Source organism: Melanaphis sacchari, unplaced genomic scaffold (assembly GCF_002803265.2).
Source record: "Melanaphis sacchari strain LSU unplaced genomic scaffold, SCAv2.0 Contig23_pilon_pilon, whole genome shotgun sequence".
NCBI classification, from domain to species: domain Eukaryota; kingdom Metazoa; phylum Arthropoda; class Insecta; order Hemiptera; family Aphididae; genus Melanaphis; species Melanaphis sacchari.
The window spans coordinates 5233634-5256296 of NW_020271114.1; the positions used below are offsets into that span (position 1 = coordinate 5233634).

The window sequence follows — 22663 nt, forward strand, 5'->3', positions numbered from 1 at the left end:
TAAATATCCTATGCTCAATAAGTAATAATATTACTAAAGCTGATATTTTTTGAAAGACTATTACAATTTACAAATCAACTATTCTCAAGCTATTTATAACTCACAGTAAATTCATTATTTTTTTTAATCTAATATATACTTTAAGCAACATAACCCATACATATAAATAATTATGATTACATCATTTTTAATTTCCTATACTGATATTGATTCAGACACAGATGTTTAAATATTTTTATCCAACATTCAATCTCATACTCTATAACAACTAGTTTAAGCTTACAACTGGGAACTGTAATTTTCGCTAAAAAAAATAATTGTCTGATAGTATTGTTCTGAATTTCTAGCAATTGCATAATATTATAATATAATTTTACATATTTTACTTTAATTTTTACATATTTATTGATTTTCATTATTATAATAATGACAAGTATATTATAATAGTTTAAAAATAAAATAAATAAATTCCTATGACAGTAAATTACGATAACATTTTTCAAAAATGTAATAAATAATTATTATCTACGTTAAGAATTGTATAATACGAACGATACGTCATTCGTTTTATCTTCACGTGAATTTTTTTTTTTCTTAAGTCAAATCCGTCGTCAAATAGCGTTTTATTACGCAGTATACACACTTTACGCAATGTCATGTCTCCTTCCGATTATTATAAATCATTTACTTTTGTATTTTTCATATAAATTTATTATCGTAGTCCAAACATTTTATTTTAGAAAAAACGATTCTATAAAATGCGTGCAAAAATGTATATGGTTTTTAAGTCCACTTCCTGCTACTAGTACACGATGGCATTTTCAAAGACACAGGTAAGTAATTTTTATTATTTTAAACATAGAATAAATTTATAAATATTGTAAATATTATAAAAATATCAAGAACTAAATGCATGCGGATGTTCGTAATTAAATAAAATTAAAATTATTCATTCTTCAAACTATTGATAGATATCCATTTATGTAAATTTACTTTTACAAATAAAATAAATTTGCATATTTTATAATTACATTTTGTCACGTTTTAATTAATGTAAATTTGTTTTTATATATGATATGTCAGTTTAACACCTTTGCATATTTCCCATGCAATGAAAGTTTTATGTTTTTATAAGAGTTCAAGATCTCATTAAGAACTCATGGCCCATATTACCTAGTTTTCTACGAGTTAATAAAATTACCAAAATAGACTAGCGGAAGCTAATGGTCCGTTTACGGAAGCCATTTAGTAAACAAACTCTAATGACGATGCTAAACCAAAATTCCAAAACGACTTAAAGTTCCACATACACATAGGAAATCATTATAAATTGTAAGTTACGGTTTTTAATAACACATATTATTATTATGATTGAACAAAATCACGAACTCAACAATGAAAAAATGTATTATTTACTCGTGCTATAATATTTTTAAAATTAATAATTACAGCTATAAAATTATTCTAACATGGAATGAAATAAAACATAAAAAAATAATAATAATAAGTTAAGTACCTATGTTATTATAATCACGTCTATAGAGTTATCCCTTCTTCGCCATTTTTTCCTGTGAACTTAAAATTTATACAAATAATTTGTTAAACATTTTCTTGGGAATTTTTTCAGCGACAGAATGTTATTATTAAGTTGGAACCACATCTAAAAACAATAATATAATATGGGAATCCTAAATATTATTTATCATATTTTAACAAATAAATTGCACAATATCTGTGCAGTTTTTACGTTTCCTGAGAAAAGTGGGATACAATTTTACGATTTATTATCACAGGTATCGTATCTATAAAACAAAACATTTTTATTAATTTTATGTCATATTAAAAATCTAGTTGATTAACTGTTAATAAACTTTAATAATTTGTAAATTTAACAAAAATGTTATTAGTTCTATTCTGAAAGTTTACAACTCGTAAGATTCATAACTTGGAAAATTATTGTTAAAATATTATATATGCTCTTGAAATTACCTACTTTGTATATTTAATAAATTTTAAAATCAGGAAAATGGTTTAAGTAGCTGAGTTCTTGCATGTATTCATTACCAACTAGTATTGAGTTTGATTACTGCACCGAACGAAAAATACCAATAATTTTAACAAAAATATAGATTAAAATTATTGTTAATATTAAATCAACTAAATGCTTATTGATACTAAGATGAAAATATTAGTTAAAATAAAAATTAACAAATTATTTAATTTAATAATTTTTTTGTTTAGTTTGACTAATATATTTCATCAAAATTTTGTTAAAATAACTCAAAGTTGTATTAATTTTATCAAATACATCATTAACAACGTATATGTATATATATTATTGAATTTACAAAAATAAAATTATCTTAACAAAATGATTATTATTGAATGTAACTAAAATATACTTAGTTTAATAATAACGATAATGATTTAATAATTAAATAATAACGAAAACATCAACTGATTAATACAATTTAATTAATTTAAAGTAATTCGTATTAAATAAGTGAATTAGATTAATGCCAATCTATTAGTGTGATGTCCAACGGTTTCAAAATATTACCTAATTTTGTTACATCGACTATTTTATTGCTGCCGCTTATCAATTTTATTATCTTTCAGTTTTAGTCTGTAGAATTAACAAAATTTCGTGAATAAAATCATTTTTTTACCTTCCGACAAAAAGTTGTTAGTTCAACCCAGAACTTAATTGAATATACTAAGATTTTTCGTTCTGTGATATGCAGACATTTACAAGAGTAGGTATTGCAATTTGAAATATCTTAGAGTTCGTACGCAAACATTTCTATAGCATATTAAACCGAACCGAGGGATCTATGCCGAGTAGAAACATTACGGATTAAAAAAACACAATTAAATATTTGGATTATTAATTAAAGACCAAGGGATGTTTAAACACGGGGAAAAAATAACATACACATAAAAAGCGTCAGAATAAAAAAAATAAAGTTAAATAACTTAAAGAAAGAAAAAACGATTGGAATTAAAATCTGCTAATACAGAATTATCTTAATTTATATACATCAAAGAAAATAAAACCCATGGAAATAATTAATAGATACCAATGTTGTTGTTAAAAAGACATGACTCGAACAGATAAGACATACCTTATAATAAACATGTCAAGTGTAAACATTTAGAGATGACTTTTTTTTTCTTTATCAAAATAAATTTAAAATCTATACAGTTTTATACAATAAGTAAGTTTGATGAGCTGTAACAGTATTACTAAAAAGCTAATAAAAATAAAAGTAGATTTGTTAAGTGACATAGAAAATAATTAACATGAACCTTAAGATTAGGGAGGTTACACAATAGTAACACCCTATAAGAGATAACTACCACTACCAGACAGTAGTAGACGGCAGTAGTCACTAAATACTACTAGGCAGCTATATAAATTTCGTAGTCAGGCAAAAGAAGTTAGGTAATATGGCATATGCATCGACAATCATTAAATTACAGTGTAAGTGGAATTAAGATGAGAGTAAATTACGTGCTGCTGCAAAAACGTATAAGAATCATAAACCACCACACATGACACAAATATTTACTTAAAAGTTTGAGTATACTTATTACCCAGTCAAAAACGATTTTATTTCTTATATTTAATAATGTGATATACTAGCTGACCCAGCAAATTTTTTACACACATACGGTTACAAGTTTATACAAAAATCCTTTAGGAAAATGCACTTACAGTATTCCTCGAATTTTGCAATCTTCTGTACAACTTTTTCGATTTTTTTTTCAGTAAAACCTTATTTAAACTATTATGAATACTTAAATAAAATTCAATCCATTTTTAAATTATACACTAACCAATGAACAGCATTTTATTATTATGTATACATGTTAAAATCACAAATATAATAATTTATTGTATTAAATTATATATTTATGAAACAAATTTCTGTATTAAAAAATTAAAAAATTTATAATTACAAATAATAGTTAAATTTACAAACGTAAGAATATTTTTTTCATTTTAAATTATAATGATTAAAATCATATATATTATTTTTACAAAGTTATAAACTATACCTATAATCAGCATTTTAAATAATAATTATTATTTATAAATTATTTATTATAATAATTAATAATTATCAAATATTATGTAACATATTTACTAATCACTGTTTATTTTTTTTAAGTAATTAAAACTAGAAGATATTTTATCCGTTGAATAATTATTGACTTATTGTTCTACTTATAGTGATTTGAATAATACGTATAGGTAATTTTTTAATTCGGCTAAAAGACCTTTACTTCATGGAGAAATTATTTCAACTTATAACCTGCAACGGATGAAGTATTATTATATAATAACTAAATCTATTTTAATATAATATATTAGTTTAAACTTTCAAAGTTGACACATGACAGATACATAATAATTTTAGCTTTACTTTTAATCAACTTTAAATATCTAAAAAAATACTAATGATTCGAATTTAATTTTAATTTGTAATTTTCTATGTTGACTTATTCAACATATCAACTGTATCGTATACCAATATTTAATTAAATCAAACTAATAGATACTAAATATAGTAAGTTTAACAAAATGCATTTTTGCTTAATTAATTTCACTTAAATTTATTCAACTGTGTGGTTTGAATATTACAGCTTATAAGTCATATTAATTAATTGAACTATAAAACATTATAATGTATAAGAAAACATGTTTATCATATCTGCTTAACTTTTTTCGTTTAATTTTATTACTGAACATTATATGTTTTTTCAGAAATTGAAAAAAAGTAGCGTACTAGACCAAAGTAGACCAAAGTTTTTGAGAAAGGGGATTAAATCTATAAATTGAGTGATATTAACTGATAAAGATATTTCAAATAAAATAGTTTTGTTAAAAAAATTTCAAAGTATTTTTTTATCCTCCTTCTACTTGTACGCCACTGCTACAAAAAACGTAATATCCCTTATACTAAATATACTATGACATATACACGAATGCAATAAGTACTTAAAAGTTTTTTATAGACTAATAATTATAATATTAACATTTTAAAATAAAATTCAAATTTATCAGATTTATCAATGAATAAACGGGTAGGAATATTAATCTTTTTATTTTTCTGTACCCAATATATAAAACATAAATATTATCGTTTAAATTTCACGATATTTTCATAGTTTCTACCATTCCAGGAATCTTATTAAATATATAGGTATATATTTAAACTCGAATACTTTACAGATCAACAAATGAATAATTAAAATCTTCGATTGCACGGTAAAAAGTTATACTTTCAATTTATATGATAAGGCATTATGTTTACACGAGGCAACAATAAAGGTAACTAGGTCATTAGGTATTCAATATAAAGCTATAAATAGAACTATTCAAAATAATTCTTTTAAAGGTAAACACAAATTTTTCTCAAAAATTATTAACGTTTATGGAAATATTATTAGTAAATAAATTATATTTATTACTTTAATTTTTTGTGAATAAAAACACATATTTTAGGTTCTGAACGATGATTAATGTATTGAAGTAAAAATAAAGTATTTTTTATGTGTGTATACATGATTTTTTTGTGTAAAAACCCTTCGATTTTTAACTTTTAAAGTAGTTTTTTGATAGCTAATTGGGGCATATGATTGGTAGTTTTAAGATATAAAAATTAAAAAATTCCAATATTTTTCAAAATATTTTGGAAAAACAAAAAACAAAAACGGAAATTTTTAAACAAACTAGTTTTTGACAAAATCGCATTTATTTTATTAGTGTCACTCAAAAACAAATAACCCTTGGTAGGTACTTGAAATGTTCACAAAAATGTTATATCATTGATTCTATACATGACAAAATTATGACCATTAACTTTTTTTTCAAGTACCTACTTATAAACATTTAGTATTTTGTACTTCTTTTAGTTTCTTTTTCTATAAATATAGATAAAAAAAAATTTTGCTCGGTCAAATACGTTGAAAATTTAATATAAAGTTCTACGTAATTTTTCATTGTTCCATATAAAACTTTCAATGTTTCATATATTTAATGCGGTGATCACTACTATATTATATTTATATTTATATATTTAACACTTAAATGAGTACATAATATACATAGAAGGTGTTTTCCGTAGATAAATGGAAATCAAAATATCAATATTTTTAGATTATTGTCAACTTCCATGATATTATACATGCCTATATACAATATAATATGACAGTCTTACAGACGTAGGTATACGTAATCGTTTTAAATTAATTAAGTGAATTTCGAACACGAACTATGTAGGTCCAAGGCATGTTATAATGACTACTTAGAATAATTTAATCGTTACATTAAACATTACAATGTCATTATGATACAAGGTGGGCTGTTTTTGTGTACTATATTCTCGTGATCAAAGTAGTGAGTTCAAAAATAACACAAGAAACACAGTAGTACATTTATCGCAAAATTAATAAAAAAAACTACTAAGAATTTTTTTTTTTTTTTTATAATCAAACTAACGCTCAAAAAGTTAATTTTTGAATAATATTTAGATTTTTATTTTATTAAATAAACTTGTAAGTTGCAAAACTATTATATTATTACTATACTAATTACTAATATATTTTAACCTCTATCAACAGACTCTTTCTAGTATCGCTATTTAATAATTTAATTATTGTGTTTAAGAGGAGGCTCTGCCTATAGGCCAAGGCCCTAGGACCGCCAAGTTTCGCGGTTAGAACACCATTGCGTCTCAATACTATATGATTTGTATAACGCATGTTTCTATTTTTATTCAATATTAAAACTATTTACTATCAAACTATATGGTGCTTAATAAGTAAATCAAAGAATAAAACAAATAATTTACCACTTAAGTTAAATACCGTTCATTAACAGCACTTAAATTTGATTTTAAATTCATCTTATGTTTTTGATGTTTTACTGGCTACTGTATTTAACGCGATGTTATTTAATTTTTATCGTATAATAAAAATCTGAGTTTGTTTAGATTTACATTCTTTAATTTAAGTCGAATTTTTCAAGGAAAAACGAACACGCGAAGCGAAACGACGTAGCAGACGAAAATTAATAGTTGTATTTTACCGTGTACGGGGACCTGGTCACAGACCTTTTTAAAAATTATTATTATTAAATATTATCGTCGTGTATGTACCTCAGAGTAAATGTTAAGTGTATAATAATAATAACAACAAAAATCGTTTGCAGTGGCAGCGCGGTAGAAGGGGAGAAATACCGCGCATGGTCGACATTAGACAGTTCGACACGGATCACGACGTGACAGTGAGTGCATCTGCCTGCTAAGGTACGGTTCTGTGCGGTCGCCGCCGGTCCACGTCACGCGCGCCGTTTCGAACAATTAAAAAACTTGGGCACTTACGAGCGTCATAATAATACCATGGGCAAGTTGTCGTCAACGTTCATCATATTCCGTATCGGGGCAATCGTTTTGTTCAACAAGCTGATGGTGTTTTTGACCAGAATCATTGTAAGCATATCACACATTACTAAATGTCGTATCGCACCGATCTATAATAATCCCATTGATATTGTTCCCGTCTAAACCACCAGCGTGACAATCATTTTTATTTCGTCTTCACAACTCTCGCGGTGTTGGAATGGCAGAGACAAACGTAAAAACGCCATTATCAATATTTATGTAGTTGTCGTACTTACGTTATTAAAACTGTCTTGATAATACGTAACAATATAAATCAAATCGTTTTGTTACGGTCGCGGACACGTTCAAAGAGACATCTCTCATTTTATTATTGTAATTATTATCGACTTATCGTAAAACAGTACAATTTCAGTGTAATTATACACGGCTCTCGCGTAAAATATGAATAATGCGCTTGAAGATATCAAAACATATGGTTTATTATCTCTATCACCCGTGATACTCAGTCATGGTGATAACGGTTTTTATTATTGTTGTCAGATACTTTTAGATAACGTTTTACGATTCGGGAAGTCGGGAATATCCATGATTTATGATAGAAGATTCAAAACCCGTGATCGTCACTCGTCAATACTCAATAGTCGATAAATGCTATGCAAAATAATGAATGCTCCCTCAATCCTCATCTTCCTTCCATCACTCCGTCAGAACCCTTCGTTTTTTTTTTTTCATTTGACGATTTGCGGTCGATAGTTGACCGTATTCAACTATAAACAATGAAATAAATTATGTACAAAATAGGAATACATAATATTCTTTATTTTTATTATTTGGCCTATATTATAATAACATTAGCTTAAATAGGAAATACTGAATGAAAAAAAAAAATATTAAACACAAAATATACATTTATAAATATATACAATTTTATGGGTATTACTGTCAACGAGTATAACACCTTTTTAAAAATTATTTTTAACTGATAAATGAGAGTGATATTATCTTTGAACTAGTATCCAGGGGAAGTTATGCTTAATCTAAGGCCAGAACTATTATAGGGCAACCGGAGCAATATCCTTAGGCCCCTCACATAGAGAAGCCCCTGGTAGGAAACGAAAAAAATCCGTTTTACGAGCATTTTTGATCGATTGTTTAAATTGAGAAAAAAAGTTTTTTGAATTGAAGTTTATAGACGTTTTTGAAATAAATATATAAGTGATTTTCCATTAAAAATGTTGAAAAACAATACTTCAAGTATTCATGATTGCAATAAATGTTTGTAACTTGTTATAAATAACATAATAAATATGGTATAATTTATATATATATATAAATGTTAATTGAATTTTTTTTTTTAAAGACCTGTACATTGAAAATTATAGATAAAAAAGGCCTCATATTCAGTTTTTCCCCGAGGCCGCTTCAGTCCAAGTCCCAGTCCTGGCTTATTTACCCTTTAATTCGTTTTGATTAGTTATTGTTAGGACATCAAAATATTCATATTACCTATATGAATAGACAATATGATATATCCGTCATGCATACGATTGTAAAAACATAAATTGTGCATATTTATATCTTTCTTATTAAAATAGAAAGTAGGTTTTTTCCTCATCTTTCAGTCTTATAACTTAAAAAATATTTTTGTGTATAGCACAAACTCGTTATTACTACTTATTAGCCATTATACACACTTCTACGGCTTTACCTATTCACTGGATTATTGATTATATGGCTGAGAGTGAGTTGCGGCTCGACTTGTCGTTTCCGGTGTTGATGACCGGTAAATTGCGGGCCAGTAATATTTAAGGTATAGGTAAGTTAGTTGCGACCCGACAATATCTTACCTACAGCTGAGTTGCAGCCCGAGTAGTTATCATTACCTAAGTTATATATACATAACTATAAATGAAAGATTCACCATGTATATGGGAAGTTATATTTTTATATAATATAGATTAGTGATTCCCAACCTTTTTGCTACTACAGACCACTTTGAGAACTTTCGATACATCACAGACCACCTCATTAAGAATCAATTTTTTTTACACATTTTAAAGTTTAAATTATAAATAAATAAAAACAATGAAATTCCTTTCAACAGTCTTTAATGTTTATAATTGATAATGTTTTACTAAAGCTTAAAATAATTAACAATTTAACGCAAATTACTATTCTAAAAAAATGTATATTATAATATTATATTTATTTAAGGTTATATTATTATCATTATATTATATTATTAATAAAGTTTTAAATTTAAATAAATATATTAGTGGTATACATTTATACTTAAACTAAACTTAAAAATTTGTTATCTTTTGTTGGATTTGATAAAACTGAACTAAAATAACTACAACAGCACACACATGTCAGTACAGTGACTTGGTAGCATACTAGCATATTATTATATCATATTAATTATATTTGTCATGATATTTATGTTGAGATCTTACAATTATATATCAACCCGGACTTGGCTACTTACCCCTCTATTTCAAACATGAATCAATTGTTTCAAATAATCTTACATCCCACTGCCACATATATATATAATATATACATATTATTGTATGGCCGCAATTCACAAGTACCCTTTATAAACCCAGGCCGCAACTCGTACATTATTTTGGAACTGGGCCGCAATTCACCAACACCGAATTATATTGCCCGAATCGCATAATATTGCAGCACCAAATTATTGTATAACGGCTTATCTACCTAAAATATGTAATGTTAATGTATACATTATAATATGTAAGTAATAGGTAATATATGGGACATTAGTACATCATTTATACTACATTACTAACGTATACCTGGTTACCAATAAATAATTATAACTTAAGAAATTATATATTATACCAAATTATGTAGTATATTGAAATGGATAAATATTTACTATATATTTGATACAACACCGGTTGTATATAATAAGAGTAAATGAGGTATATTTTCGTATGTAGATTTATCTAATAATTAATATAATTAATAATTATATATAAATTTGAAGTTAACGACTGAGTGTGCATACGTGTATTATACAATTAAAGTACTTTTTTATATTTGGAAGAAAACGTTAACAAGGGGTGAAGACACAAAGTATATAAAATTTAGTAGAATAAGAAAAATATGCTATCAATATCTTTGGGTATCATTGACATTACTCAGGAAATTAATTTTAATGAGAGCTAACTATGCTTTGATTAATAATGTATAGCTATTAGCAGCATTAGGAAACTTTTTTTCAGATAACTGATTAAAATATTATGTATGAACTAAAGCTAATTTTTTAAACAATAGATATACACGAAATTTTAAGAAGTACCTAGGAAGAGATATTCATTCAAATTTGGTCAAAATTGTTTTTTTTTTATTTTTAGGAATCATTTAACATTATCCTGTTTTCCTCTATGGTGGAATTATATCGATAATTGACTAGATTAATAAAGCCATTTTTATTAATTTTATTTTAATATTGTTCTATACGTTACCGTTATATTCTTTAAAATTAATAAACAGTTTATTGCTATCGCGTTTATTATAATTTTATCAACTTTTTTTCTTTGATTTTTATGCAAATTTCAGTTAAAAAATACCAGTGTGTGACAGTATGTGCCTATGAAAAAGCGTTGGACGACTAACAACTAACATGACTGGGATTTCGTAATTCGTAAAACGTAAATAAATTATATAACTATACATAATTGATATTTAATATCAATAAACTATACCTATATACTTATCTTATGTTACAACTCATATTAAAAACCTTATCCGATGTTAAAAATAAACTGGACGTAATAAAGATGTTTTACTAATGTCCTGAAGCTAAAATGTTTTCAGAAACAAAAGTTGTTTTTAAAATAATAAATTATGACATTTACCAATTCACACGAGTACCTTTACATAATATGTAAAATATTAAAATTAATTATTTGAAAATGTTTAAAATTCGTGTTTGAATATAAACTAACGGTTATAATATATTATCAATTTATAAATAATTATATTATTAAATAATTGATCGAAATTTAACGTAACACATTATATTATTATAGGATATGAACTTAAATTAATAAATGATTGGCCAAGTTATAAAATGAAGTTTATTAATATTAAAACCAGTCTTATGACTCAGTTTGCTGATCGATTTGGCCAGTATAATTATATGGTGAGTAAAAGAAGCACATATCTCCCTCCTGAAATTTGAAAAGAGAACAAAGAAATAATTTTACCTCCACAGATATGCAAACAATATAATTATATAAATCTTAAAATCTTTTGAAATACAAAAGGAATGCTATACATTTAACATACGAAATGTCAGCCGCTAAAATATCCAAATTTACGTACTACGCACATAGACCCGAATTGAATGCTCTAAAAACTAACACTAATGCTTATAGATTTCTTTAACCATAAACGCATTTACGCATAATAAAAATTAAATTGTTATTAACAAATTAGTAAAATTATTAATTAAATATTATTATATATTATTAAATTTAATCATAAAAAAAAAAATGTACTTAATTTGTTTTAATATATTATTAACATATTATATTATACCATTATACTATTATATATTACAGTCAAATTCGCTTATAACGATGCCATATATAACGATAATCCAGAAAAAGCAATGATATTATGAAATGAAAATGAGTTTTTAAATGTTTTTATATTCGCCTATAGCAATTAATAATACATGCACAAGTAGTAAATTTGATTTCGTTCGAAGGAATAATTCATAATCTTATCTGTAATAGATGATATTGTATCTTGTACGACACGTATATTATATATGGCGTACTAATTTAAAGTACCGTCTATTTCGGAAGTTTATTTTTATATTGATCAGGTGCGTACTTTTGTTTCGATAAACAGCGATATAAATACGCCAGAAGAATCAATAGCATTAAATAAATATTTCTAATTTTGTTAAAAAAATCACTAACATACAACAAAACACTATAACAGATAAATTTTCAAACAAATCGTAAATATATAATATAATATGTACTATAATACATGTGTGTACTTTTATTAAAAATTATAAATTCCTTTTATGTTAAAATATGTAATTTTAAATAAAATTATAAAGTAAAAAATGTGTTAAATAAATCAATTTTTCAAAAAAATCAAGTTACTATTTATAATCCGGATACAGCGAAGTTTGGTTATAAGTGTTATAACGATCAGATTCTCTAGGTCTCTTAAAAATCGTTATAAGCCAATAACATTTTAGTTTTCTTTATACAAATAAATTTATGATTTTAAAATATTACTGTAATATTTTACCAAAATAAGTATTGTTTAAGAACACTTTTAAATTTCATCTACATTCAATTTAGAGACTACAATATGAATAACTAGTATAACTGTATATGATAAAAATATTTTTTTCCTTAAATTATTACATATAATATTTTGGTACAAATACTTTTATTTCAAGTCTTCTTGTTGTGTAATGTGGTGACGTATTTTTAACGTTTCGCATTATCTGGATTACAAAAATAACTCAATAATATTATTTCATAATTACAATTATAATAACAGAAATATCATTACATTTTTTTTTTCGAATAAGTTGTAGCTAATAAATAAGTTCATCATATTGTTCAACAATATGGGTACCTACGATCTGTTTCAAAGCCATAAAGTGAGTTTTGAAACTTGTGTAAGACGTTCTTACTAAAATTTAAAAAAATAGCGTAAAAGCGCATTCATTTTTGAAATTTTGCATTCATTAGAAGTTAAAATAAATTAAATATTTACATTAAAAAAAACGAGTTCTCCTTGTACGAATTTTACAGTGGCGGCTGATAGAGGAGCGATAACGGCGATGGAGCGATCGCCCCCCTTCTAAAATTATCATTTATTACAAATTTATAAGTTTATTAACAATTTTTAATTTTATATTGTAGTATAATATTATCAAAAATAAAAATTGTGTTTTCTATAATATTTACATTATTAAGTTTTATGAAAACATTATCAGATAATGGGAGTTTAAAAATAAATCATTCAACACTGTAGCTTCTGAAAATCGATAACCGATAACGATTTACCAAGATTCGCTAGCAGCGCATGCCATGCTTGGACGATGTTAAAAGTCGCTCGTCATAACTATGATCGAAATACAAAAACTAAGTAGGGGGAACACAATAATAATACTGCTATACACATGAATTCCGAACTTGCGTATATTTATTATTTACTTTGTGCAGTCATAACTCGCAATCAATTATTTCAATTTGATATTTTTTTCCAAAAATATATACTGGAATTATTAAGTTTTTAATCATTGATTCATCCACACATAAAAATGTTATTAAATTAATTTAATTAAATAACCATTATTAAAATTATTTGTGTTCGATACCTACTTTCCATAAATAAGCAATTTTATATCGCCCTCCCACTTTCAAAGCACACGAGCCGCCACTGGAATTTTATTATTAATATCTGATCAATTTTAATTTATGAACTTGAGAAATTTTTAGTTGAAAACACTAAATAATTATTTCAAATATTTTATTTGTCTTAAACGTACCCAACTATTGAAAATACAAAAAAAAAATGTATTTCAATACTCAACAAATATAGAGTCATTATTGATGAGTAATATTGATATACATATATGATTACATAGTAATTTATAGTATAGATTAACTACTGATAAAGTAATAACATATAATAAAATAATATATTGTATCGTACATTTACGATATGGCGTGTCCGTGTGAACAACACGAGTATATATGTATAAATTATGGCTATTGTAATATGTTATTTATATTATGCGTATTACCTACATATTATGTACATAATATTATCAGTGTTAGTTTATACTACAAAAATGTAGATATAACTACATTATATATGTGTCTAGTGATATAACTGGGACGATATTATTAAAAATTTACCTTCGTTTTCAATTCGTACTCAAATATATATACAAGTAGGTACAAATTTATATGTTTCTGTGTGTATATTATTATTATACAGTCCGTTTTTTATGTAGTGGGAAACTTCCAAGGTAATCCGGAGGAATGAGAAAGGAAAAACGCGACGAGGAGTTATTATTAGGTCTGATCGAGTCATTTTGAATCAAACAACACACCGTGTTTACAAACATAATATATATCATCATATATGCATAAGTTATACACAAATTATATTATCCGAAATTACTGTTTTTGTGTAAATTTGCTTTTACATTTTTATTTTTGCATATAATCTTCTATTACTAATCTACTTGAAAATAATTTTTCAAGTTAATTCTAGTCTATGCATGCTCTAAAAATGTTGTAGTATACTCTTTGCATTTTTATGGAAATAGGTCATAGCTATATTTGTAAAGATATCCTATTTTTATATAGGTAATGATATCAGAAAATAACGTGTTACAAGTAAACTAATTAAATACAAATGTTCCAAAAAAATTATCTTTTGCTCTAAGGGTCAAAAGTAAAATATTACATAATTAATAGCAGCTAACCAATCCATGTAATATTTTTGTATCTCTCGCCATATTTTTTACAGAAAAAACTACAATTCTTCAGGTCTATATTTATAATGTATCACTTATAATAATAGTAAAACTGTACCACAAAATAAAAATTCTTAGATAATTTTTATCGGTTTTAATTTCAAAATTATAAAAAAAATATGTTTATTTGGTACTATTATCAGATGAAGACTATTGATTTAAAGAGAGGACTGGGCATAGTTTTGTCTCACCTAATCTTTATTTATGCAAATATTCTACAGATATATTTAATTTAATATTATAGCTTAAATTTGATTCTTGATGAAATATTTTGTAATATTATTGCTATTAAACATCGAGTAGGTTAGTTGTTGGTATCTAATAGATATTTAAATGTACTGCGCTTTACCTACATCGGCTAAACCATTTACCAGTATCATAAAATGGCCTTCAGACTTAGTAACATGTAACATCATCAAATCCATCATTTCTGACAGATAATATTATAATTATAATACTTGTGTGATATAAAAACCCACGTGGCACATGAAGTAGATACATAGGTACTGTCATAGTGGTAGATTAAACTACAGAATTGAACCAAATCGCCAATCGATCAGCAGACTCGAGATGAAGCGCCGCCCACCGTCCGTGGACTAACATAAGTATAACTGTGCAAAACAAAAATATGTGCTGTTATTCTTTCTAAAACAAAAATTTAACTTTGGGCCAAATACCGTTAAATCCACCGTTGGTACTATACAATTACCTATGTAGGTACCTACCTAATAATTAATAATGATAATAATACTTATCAATATAGTGTAGACTGCATTCCACTATTATTATATTAGGTACACAAAACGATTAAGATAGAAAACCAGTCGAAAAATAATTATTCGAAGTGATTCTGAGTGTTAAGAGTTCTAGGTTACCTATACCTACTTATCGAAACCTCTAGTAGTTAATATAATAGGTAATCACAATCGCCAATTGTCATAGTGTGCAGTGGTAGCCTTATGATATTCTCATTTTGATCATAGGTACATTTATTATTTATAACCTATATAAGTCCTATATAAGTCTTAATTATACATACGATTATAACATAAAATCACATTGTCTACGTTTGCGGTTTTATTAGAATTGTTTTGATAACTTAAGTTACTTTTTTTGTTTAATATATTACTATATGATTAGGTATATTATTATTCATATAATTTAATAATAAAATTTTTCGATTCATGTCTATCTATTCTTACCTACTTATGGTGGGTAATTATATTTAATGATTAAAATAGGTATACCCTAAAAACTCTCGAAAAATGCTCTAAATAAAAACCAAAAATGTACTAAAAATAGGCTTTCAACCTTTAAAAAAATTACCTAAAACTATCTCACTAAAACAATTAAATATTGAAGAGGACTTGCTTATATCCAACACATGGGTTAGGTACATATCAAATTTATACGTACCGAATTTATAATAAAGTTTATTTATAGACATTAGAGAAAGTTTGCTTTTTATCAAACTGGTATATAGAGATATATAAACTGTGCCTAAATAATGTTTTTTATTCGTGTTTTCATTTTAAAACGATGTATAATTTTGAAATACCTAATAAATTATTTAAGCTCTTAGGTGAATAAGTAACTTATTTTAAAATTAAAATAAGAAGACAAATAATTCTTTGCTAGAGACACTAAAGCACATTTTATATTCTCCTCTACCAATTCAATACATCCTAATAAATAAATTTGATATTTTATTAACTACAAATAAACAATTGTAAAAATTAAATACCTACGTAAATTGGCCATGTTATTCGTGTGTGTACAATGTTCATAATTCTATCGAAAAAAATTATAAACTACCCATCAATGGTGTGATTTTTTCAGTGACTATCAGATTTGTAGTACTGTATTCATTTTAAACATACAAAAATATAAGTTATAATTATGCTAAATACTACCTAATTTCTGTTTTAAATTTTGAGAGTTATATTAAACCTAACTAAGTTTCTTGAGATAGTATTTTTTAATTATTTTCTCACCCAATTGTTTACTAAAAATTTGAAAATATATATAATTATTAATTTAGAATTAGTAAATTGGTCTAAAACGATTATAAAAGTCTAAATAAAAGTTTCACTTTGGAAATATCTGTTACATGAATCAAATTATAGAATACAATCTAGAGAACCCCCAACAAAAACAATGCACTTAACGTCGAAATTCGAATAATATATTAGTACATAATTACGTCATAATGTTGAACAACTTGAACTACAATGATGATCGATCGTAATTTATTCGTTATTAAAATTATAAAATAATATAATATATATTATTATTATTATCATTAGTAATACTATTCACGGGATTGATAAAAAAATTTCAGATAAAATCTAAATTGTGATAACAGTGTAGACCAATTTTACAGCGATACCTGTTGAACTTAAAGAATACAATGAATTACGAATTTAAAAAGACTAAACAAAGTACTTAGGTATTTATAAATTATAATCTAATATTATTATCATATTATTAAATATTTTCCTAAAGTATTTTATTTTAATTGTGGTTTATTTCTAGTTAATTTATGAAAGAACTGTTAAAAAAAAACTGAAAGTCCATTTCCGCTATACCTAGTGGTATTTACTACAAATTTTTAATTACCTACGACCTACTTATTATTATCTATTTTCTTAAACATAACTTTGTTGATATCTATTTTAAAAACTTTAACTTCACTTAATTTTTGTAAAAAAAATTTTTTATTATTCTAATGACTTAAATGCAAATGCAATTGTATAATAAATTAAGATTTACTAATTTTAAATAAATAATTATTATTTCCTGTGAGTGCTTATTTTGAGATACCTGTGTATTTATTATTTAAGTTGTATTACCTGAAGTATAAATATTTATATCTTAGTGTATTTGAAGCATTGGATATCATTGTGGATCATTAATCTTGGGAGTTGAATTATTAATTAATGATACCCATGTTTCATTTCCATTACTACTTACAGCAGTATTCTTTGTATAGCGATACAAATAATTACCTTTAGGTGCAATGCATGTCAAATTAACAAATATCAAACTAGACATTATGAATAATGGTGTTAACTTATATAAAACATTGTATCAATGTTTAAAGCTTAAACATAAATATAGAAAAAGCATACAGGATTGATGAAGTGAATTACCTATGTTAACAGTCTTGTACCTAACAAACCTACCAAAATATACAAATAAAAACCATTATTTTTATTATTAATTATTGCTCAATTGTAAATTAAAAAGTTAGGTATATTATTGTTTTATTTAAAATTGTAAGATCTATTTAAGTATAATAATAGTTTCTCCTAATCCATACATTTTAAGAATTATGTTGTATTTGTCTTATATATTTGTATACTTATAATTATTATTAAAGTTCATGTCATACCTATCTAATACTTAAAATTATTTAATTTTTTTTCCAGCCCCGAAAGAAAATGACAGTCGTCCTTGAACAAGGTATATTACAAGGACTTCGTTACAAAACACGATTATCAAATAAATCATATGTCAGTTTTCTAGGCATACCCTATGCTTTACCACCAATTAAAGATTTACGATTCAAGGTGAGATTTTTAATAGCATATACCTAATTCCAACAATATATCAAATTTATAAATTAGGTATCTACTTTTAACTAAAATGATACCTAATATTTAAAAAATATTATGAACATGTTATTAGGTATATCTCACTCCAAAATTGGTAGGTAAAAATTTTATTGTCAGTTCATTAAAACTGATACGTTACAATATTTTGAATATAATTTCATTAGTATAACAATATTATATTATTGTACCAAATTTAATTTTTTAATTTTGTTTTAGCCTCCTGTCAAACATCCAGGATGGTCTGGCATTTATAAAGCGTTTTCATGTGGTAAAGTATGTATGCAGTTTGATGTTTTTATGACCAAAAAAATTATTGGAAGTGAAGATTGTTTGTATTTAAACATATTTGTTCCACAGGTTGTAAAAACATTTGTTATATTGTATAGCTTATTGGGTAATAATTGTTTCATTGTAATTTATTAGGAGGAAATTATTGAAAAAAAAGCTGTTATGGTATTCATACATGGAGGTGCATTTAATTATGGATCTGGATCGTTAGATTTTTACTCTCCTGATTATTTATTGGATGAAAATGTAATTGTTGTAACAATCAATTATCGCTTAAATGTCCTAGGTAAATCTACAAAATCTAATTTAATAGTATTAATTCATTACTATTGTAGTATAAACATTTTAATTTGTATAAGTATTTAACAAGTTTTGAATAAAATTGAACACAGGTTTTGTCCTTAGGATTTCTAAACTTTGGAATTGATGAATGCCCTGGTAATATGGGCTTAAAAGATCAACTGTTTGCATTTAAATGGATAAAAGCTAATATAGCAGCATTTGGAGGTGATGCCAACAATATTACCATTTTTGGAGAAAGTGCAGGATCTGCTTCTGTTCATTGTCATTTACTTTCTCCACTATCCACAGGTTAGTGTTTAATTTATTTACTGTACTGCTGTGTACCATACTTCAATGAACAGCAGTCTAGTCTATAAATCAGAATACAATTCAAATACATTTTTTAACTTTTAGGTGTTATAATTATTTTAAGAATTAAGCACTTAATTTGTTCAACTTACCTTAAAAATTTAATGATAGAAATGATTCAAAAAAATTATTAGTAATTATTATTCGAATCTAAATTTTTTTAACCCTAATAAGTAAAACAAATAATTATTTAATCTCCGTTAACTTTCAACAAACCAAAATCTTATGAAAACCCTAAAAAAAATCTTTAAATAAAGAAATTATGATTTTTAGAAATCAAATTACATGTAATATTATGCGTTAATTATAAGTTATAACATAAGCTCTTAGGTCTTAAATGATTTCTTAACTTTTTAGAATTCAATAATTATTTGTTTGAAATTGAAGTCTATAATAGAACAAAAATAAAATACTTTTTATGTTATTACATTTTAATTTAATTTATATTATTTTAATGGTCATCAAAAAATATGATTATAAATTTTATTGGAAATGAAAAATAAATTTTTTATTAATATTTAATTGAATTGAATTTTTTATTTTAAAAACCAATAATAAAGCTATTCTAAGGTTTTGTGCAAATACATTTAATGGTACTGAATTAAAATCACTATGACAATAATGACTATTTTTATTTTTATCATCATTATTATTTTAGGATCATTTGACAAAGCTATAATGCAAAGTGGATGTATTTTTAATCCATGGGCTTTTAATGAAAGACACAAGGAAGTAGCCTTTAAGTTGGCTGAAAAATTGGGATGCCAAAAAGATGATCCTAAAGAAATAGTAAAATATTTACAAAATATTCCGGCAATCGATTTAGTTAAATGTACAACTTTAAAGTTCAAAATTGAAGTAAGTATAATACATAAAATATTATCTAATAATCTATAATACAATAAACATGTGTAATGTGTGTAAATACAATCATTGAAAGCAAGATATACATTATTTAATTTACTTATTGGGCTTTTATACCTCTCAATTCAATACTTTGCAAATGAAAACTGAAGAAAACTGCTATAGACCACTAAATTAAAAATTCTAATCATAAAACAATCTTTTTTTTTCAATTTTATGAATTTTTATTATATTATAAATTTTATTTCTTTAAAAACTCAAATATTATTGATAAAAATATAAATTTATTTAGGTAATTTTAGTTTAAAAAAATAATTTTTTTAAAGAATTTTAATAATTGTTTTGTTTTATTTAATTTTAAAAGGGCCAAAGAGATTTGCTCAATTTTCAGTTTGTTCCAACTGTGGAAAGCGAAGCCGTAAGTGACAGACTTTTACCTGCTCATCCAAACATTTTAATCAAATCAGCATCATCAGTACCTTTGATTTCTGGAGTTAACAATATGGAAGGAATGATAATATTTGGAGGCAAATTATTTTTTAATTATATTATCAAATCAATGGCAATATTTTTTAACCAAAAAAATTTATAAATACACGTAATTTTGGTTAAATTTTATATACAATTATAATATTAGGGTCACTAAATTTTTTTACATTTTAATTCATAAACAATCGCTAAACATTTAATTAATCTTTATTAATCAATAGAGGGATAATGGTCCCTTAAACATGATTTATTGGCTCATGATTAGTTGGTTAATTTTTAGTTAACCATTAAAATAAGTCAATTTTTCGTGTAACTTGGTATTCAACAGTTAGTATTCTAGGAAAATATGAAATATTCTGTTTTTTTTTAATTGAGTAAAAACTTCCTTATTAATCAAAATAGGTATAGCCAAAAAACAGTTTTAAATATTATAGAAGATGATTACTGTTACTGTTTTTTTCCCGTTTAAAATTTAAGCTGATAGTATATATTTTGTTTTTTGTATTGATCTTAAAATATATATAAACTAATTTTTTTTTATAGCCATTAAAATAAAAATGTGAATCTTTATTAAACATAATTAATAGTTATTACATTTTTGTTTTCAGAACACAAATTGGGAAGGTTATTCAATTATCACAAATTAGAAGAAATCAGTAAACTATTTGACAATGATTACAGTGAAGAAGTTATTCAAAGAGTAAAGAACTTTTATTTCAACGAACATGAGCAATCTAGTGATTTAACTAAATTGGAAAATACGTGTCGTGTAAGTAAGCTTTACTTTTTTTAATATTTCCCATTGAACACCAGTTTTATTTATAAACCTAGATTTATGGAATATATTCTATTTGATATTTGTATGTTTTATAAGCTAATGGAATTAATTATACGTTTTTTCCAGTTGTTTAGCGATGTATTTTTTACCAAAGACTTTTATCGTGGCTTTAATGATTTGCTTAAAAAAGATAGAGCGCCAATTTACAACTATGAATTCAAATTCGATGGAGAACTTAATGCTTGCAAAAAACTCTTATTCGCTACACGGCCAATATTTCATTTGTTAAAAGGTACTGGTTATTTGTTTAATTATTTTAAGATTTTTACTGGATGAATTTATTAATTTTTAAAATTAACTAAGGTTAGTGTAATGATAAAATCCACAGGTGCATGCCACGCAGATGAATTAAATTATTTGTTTTACGGACAATTATTTGGATTCTTGCCCAAAACTAATACACCAGAATATAGAATGTGCAAAACAATGAGTAAGCTGTGGTGCAATTTTGCAAAAACTGGGTATGTAAAATAAATGAACTCATTGCATAAATGATTAAATCCTGCTTAGTTAATACATATATAATATTGGTTCATTTTAATTGTCAGGGGGCAATGTTTTATTAACAAGTTTGATCTGTTTTGATTTTAGAAATCCAAATTCAATAAATTCAAATGTTGTATGGAATAATGCTAACGTGGACAATCCAAAATATTTATCAATAGACGGCGATAACACACAAATGGTTGATGGTGTAATAAATACTTCCAGCGTAAAATTTTGGGAAAACATATTTGAAATAATTCAATTGAAACAAAAACTGTGATTTTTCATACTTTATAATGAACATGTAACTCAAGATAAACTTACAATTATCTTATAAAAATTGTAGTTTTTAACATCAAAAATATATTATACATGGTTTTCATTTTTAAATTTACTTTTATTATTGACTAAATTGTTTATGCTGTTGATGTATTTTTTTTGTATATATTATAATAAATAT

General features: G+C 25.0%; 1 protein-coding gene across 2 annotated transcripts; it reads left to right on the forward strand.

Moving 5' to 3' along the window:
• The first annotated feature begins 740 nt into the window (after positions 1 to 740).
• On the forward strand, positions 741 to 22483 carry LOC112594540 (esterase FE4-like). 2 transcript variants are annotated; one of them, XM_025339353.1, is made up of 12 exons: positions 741 to 833; positions 7220 to 7499; positions 18402 to 18542; positions 18804 to 18944; positions 19011 to 19161; positions 19281 to 19466; positions 20185 to 20384; positions 20755 to 20917; positions 21488 to 21648; positions 21784 to 21949; positions 22046 to 22178; positions 22309 to 22483. In XM_025339353.1, exons 2-12 carry the CDS (start codon positions 7410 to 7412, stop codon positions 22481 to 22483), a joined length of 1707 nt encoding a protein of 568 aa, XP_025195138.1. In that variant the 5' UTR covers positions 741 to 833; positions 7220 to 7409. The 2 variants fall into 2 exon arrangements, with proteins under 2 accessions (XP_025195138.1, XP_025195139.1); XM_025339354.1 differs by lacking the exons at positions 741 to 833; positions 7220 to 7499 and adding an exon at positions 17336 to 17419.
• The last annotated feature ends 180 nt before the right edge of the window (positions 22484 to 22663 follow it).

Bases quoted from the DNA above. Each gene is read 5' to 3' on its own strand.
- LOC112594540 (XM_025339353.1), top strand. From the start codon at position 7,410: ATGGGCAAGTTGTCGTCAACGTTCATCATATTCCGTATCGGGGCAATC. The intron at 20,918-21,487 runs GCAAATTATTTT...TTTTGTTTTCAG, and splicing joins AGGAATGATAATATTTGGAG to AACACAAATTGGGAAGGTTA. The intron at 21,950-22,045 runs GTACTGGTTATT...TAAAATCCACAG, and splicing joins AATATTTCATTTGTTAAAAG to GTGCATGCCACGCAGATGAA.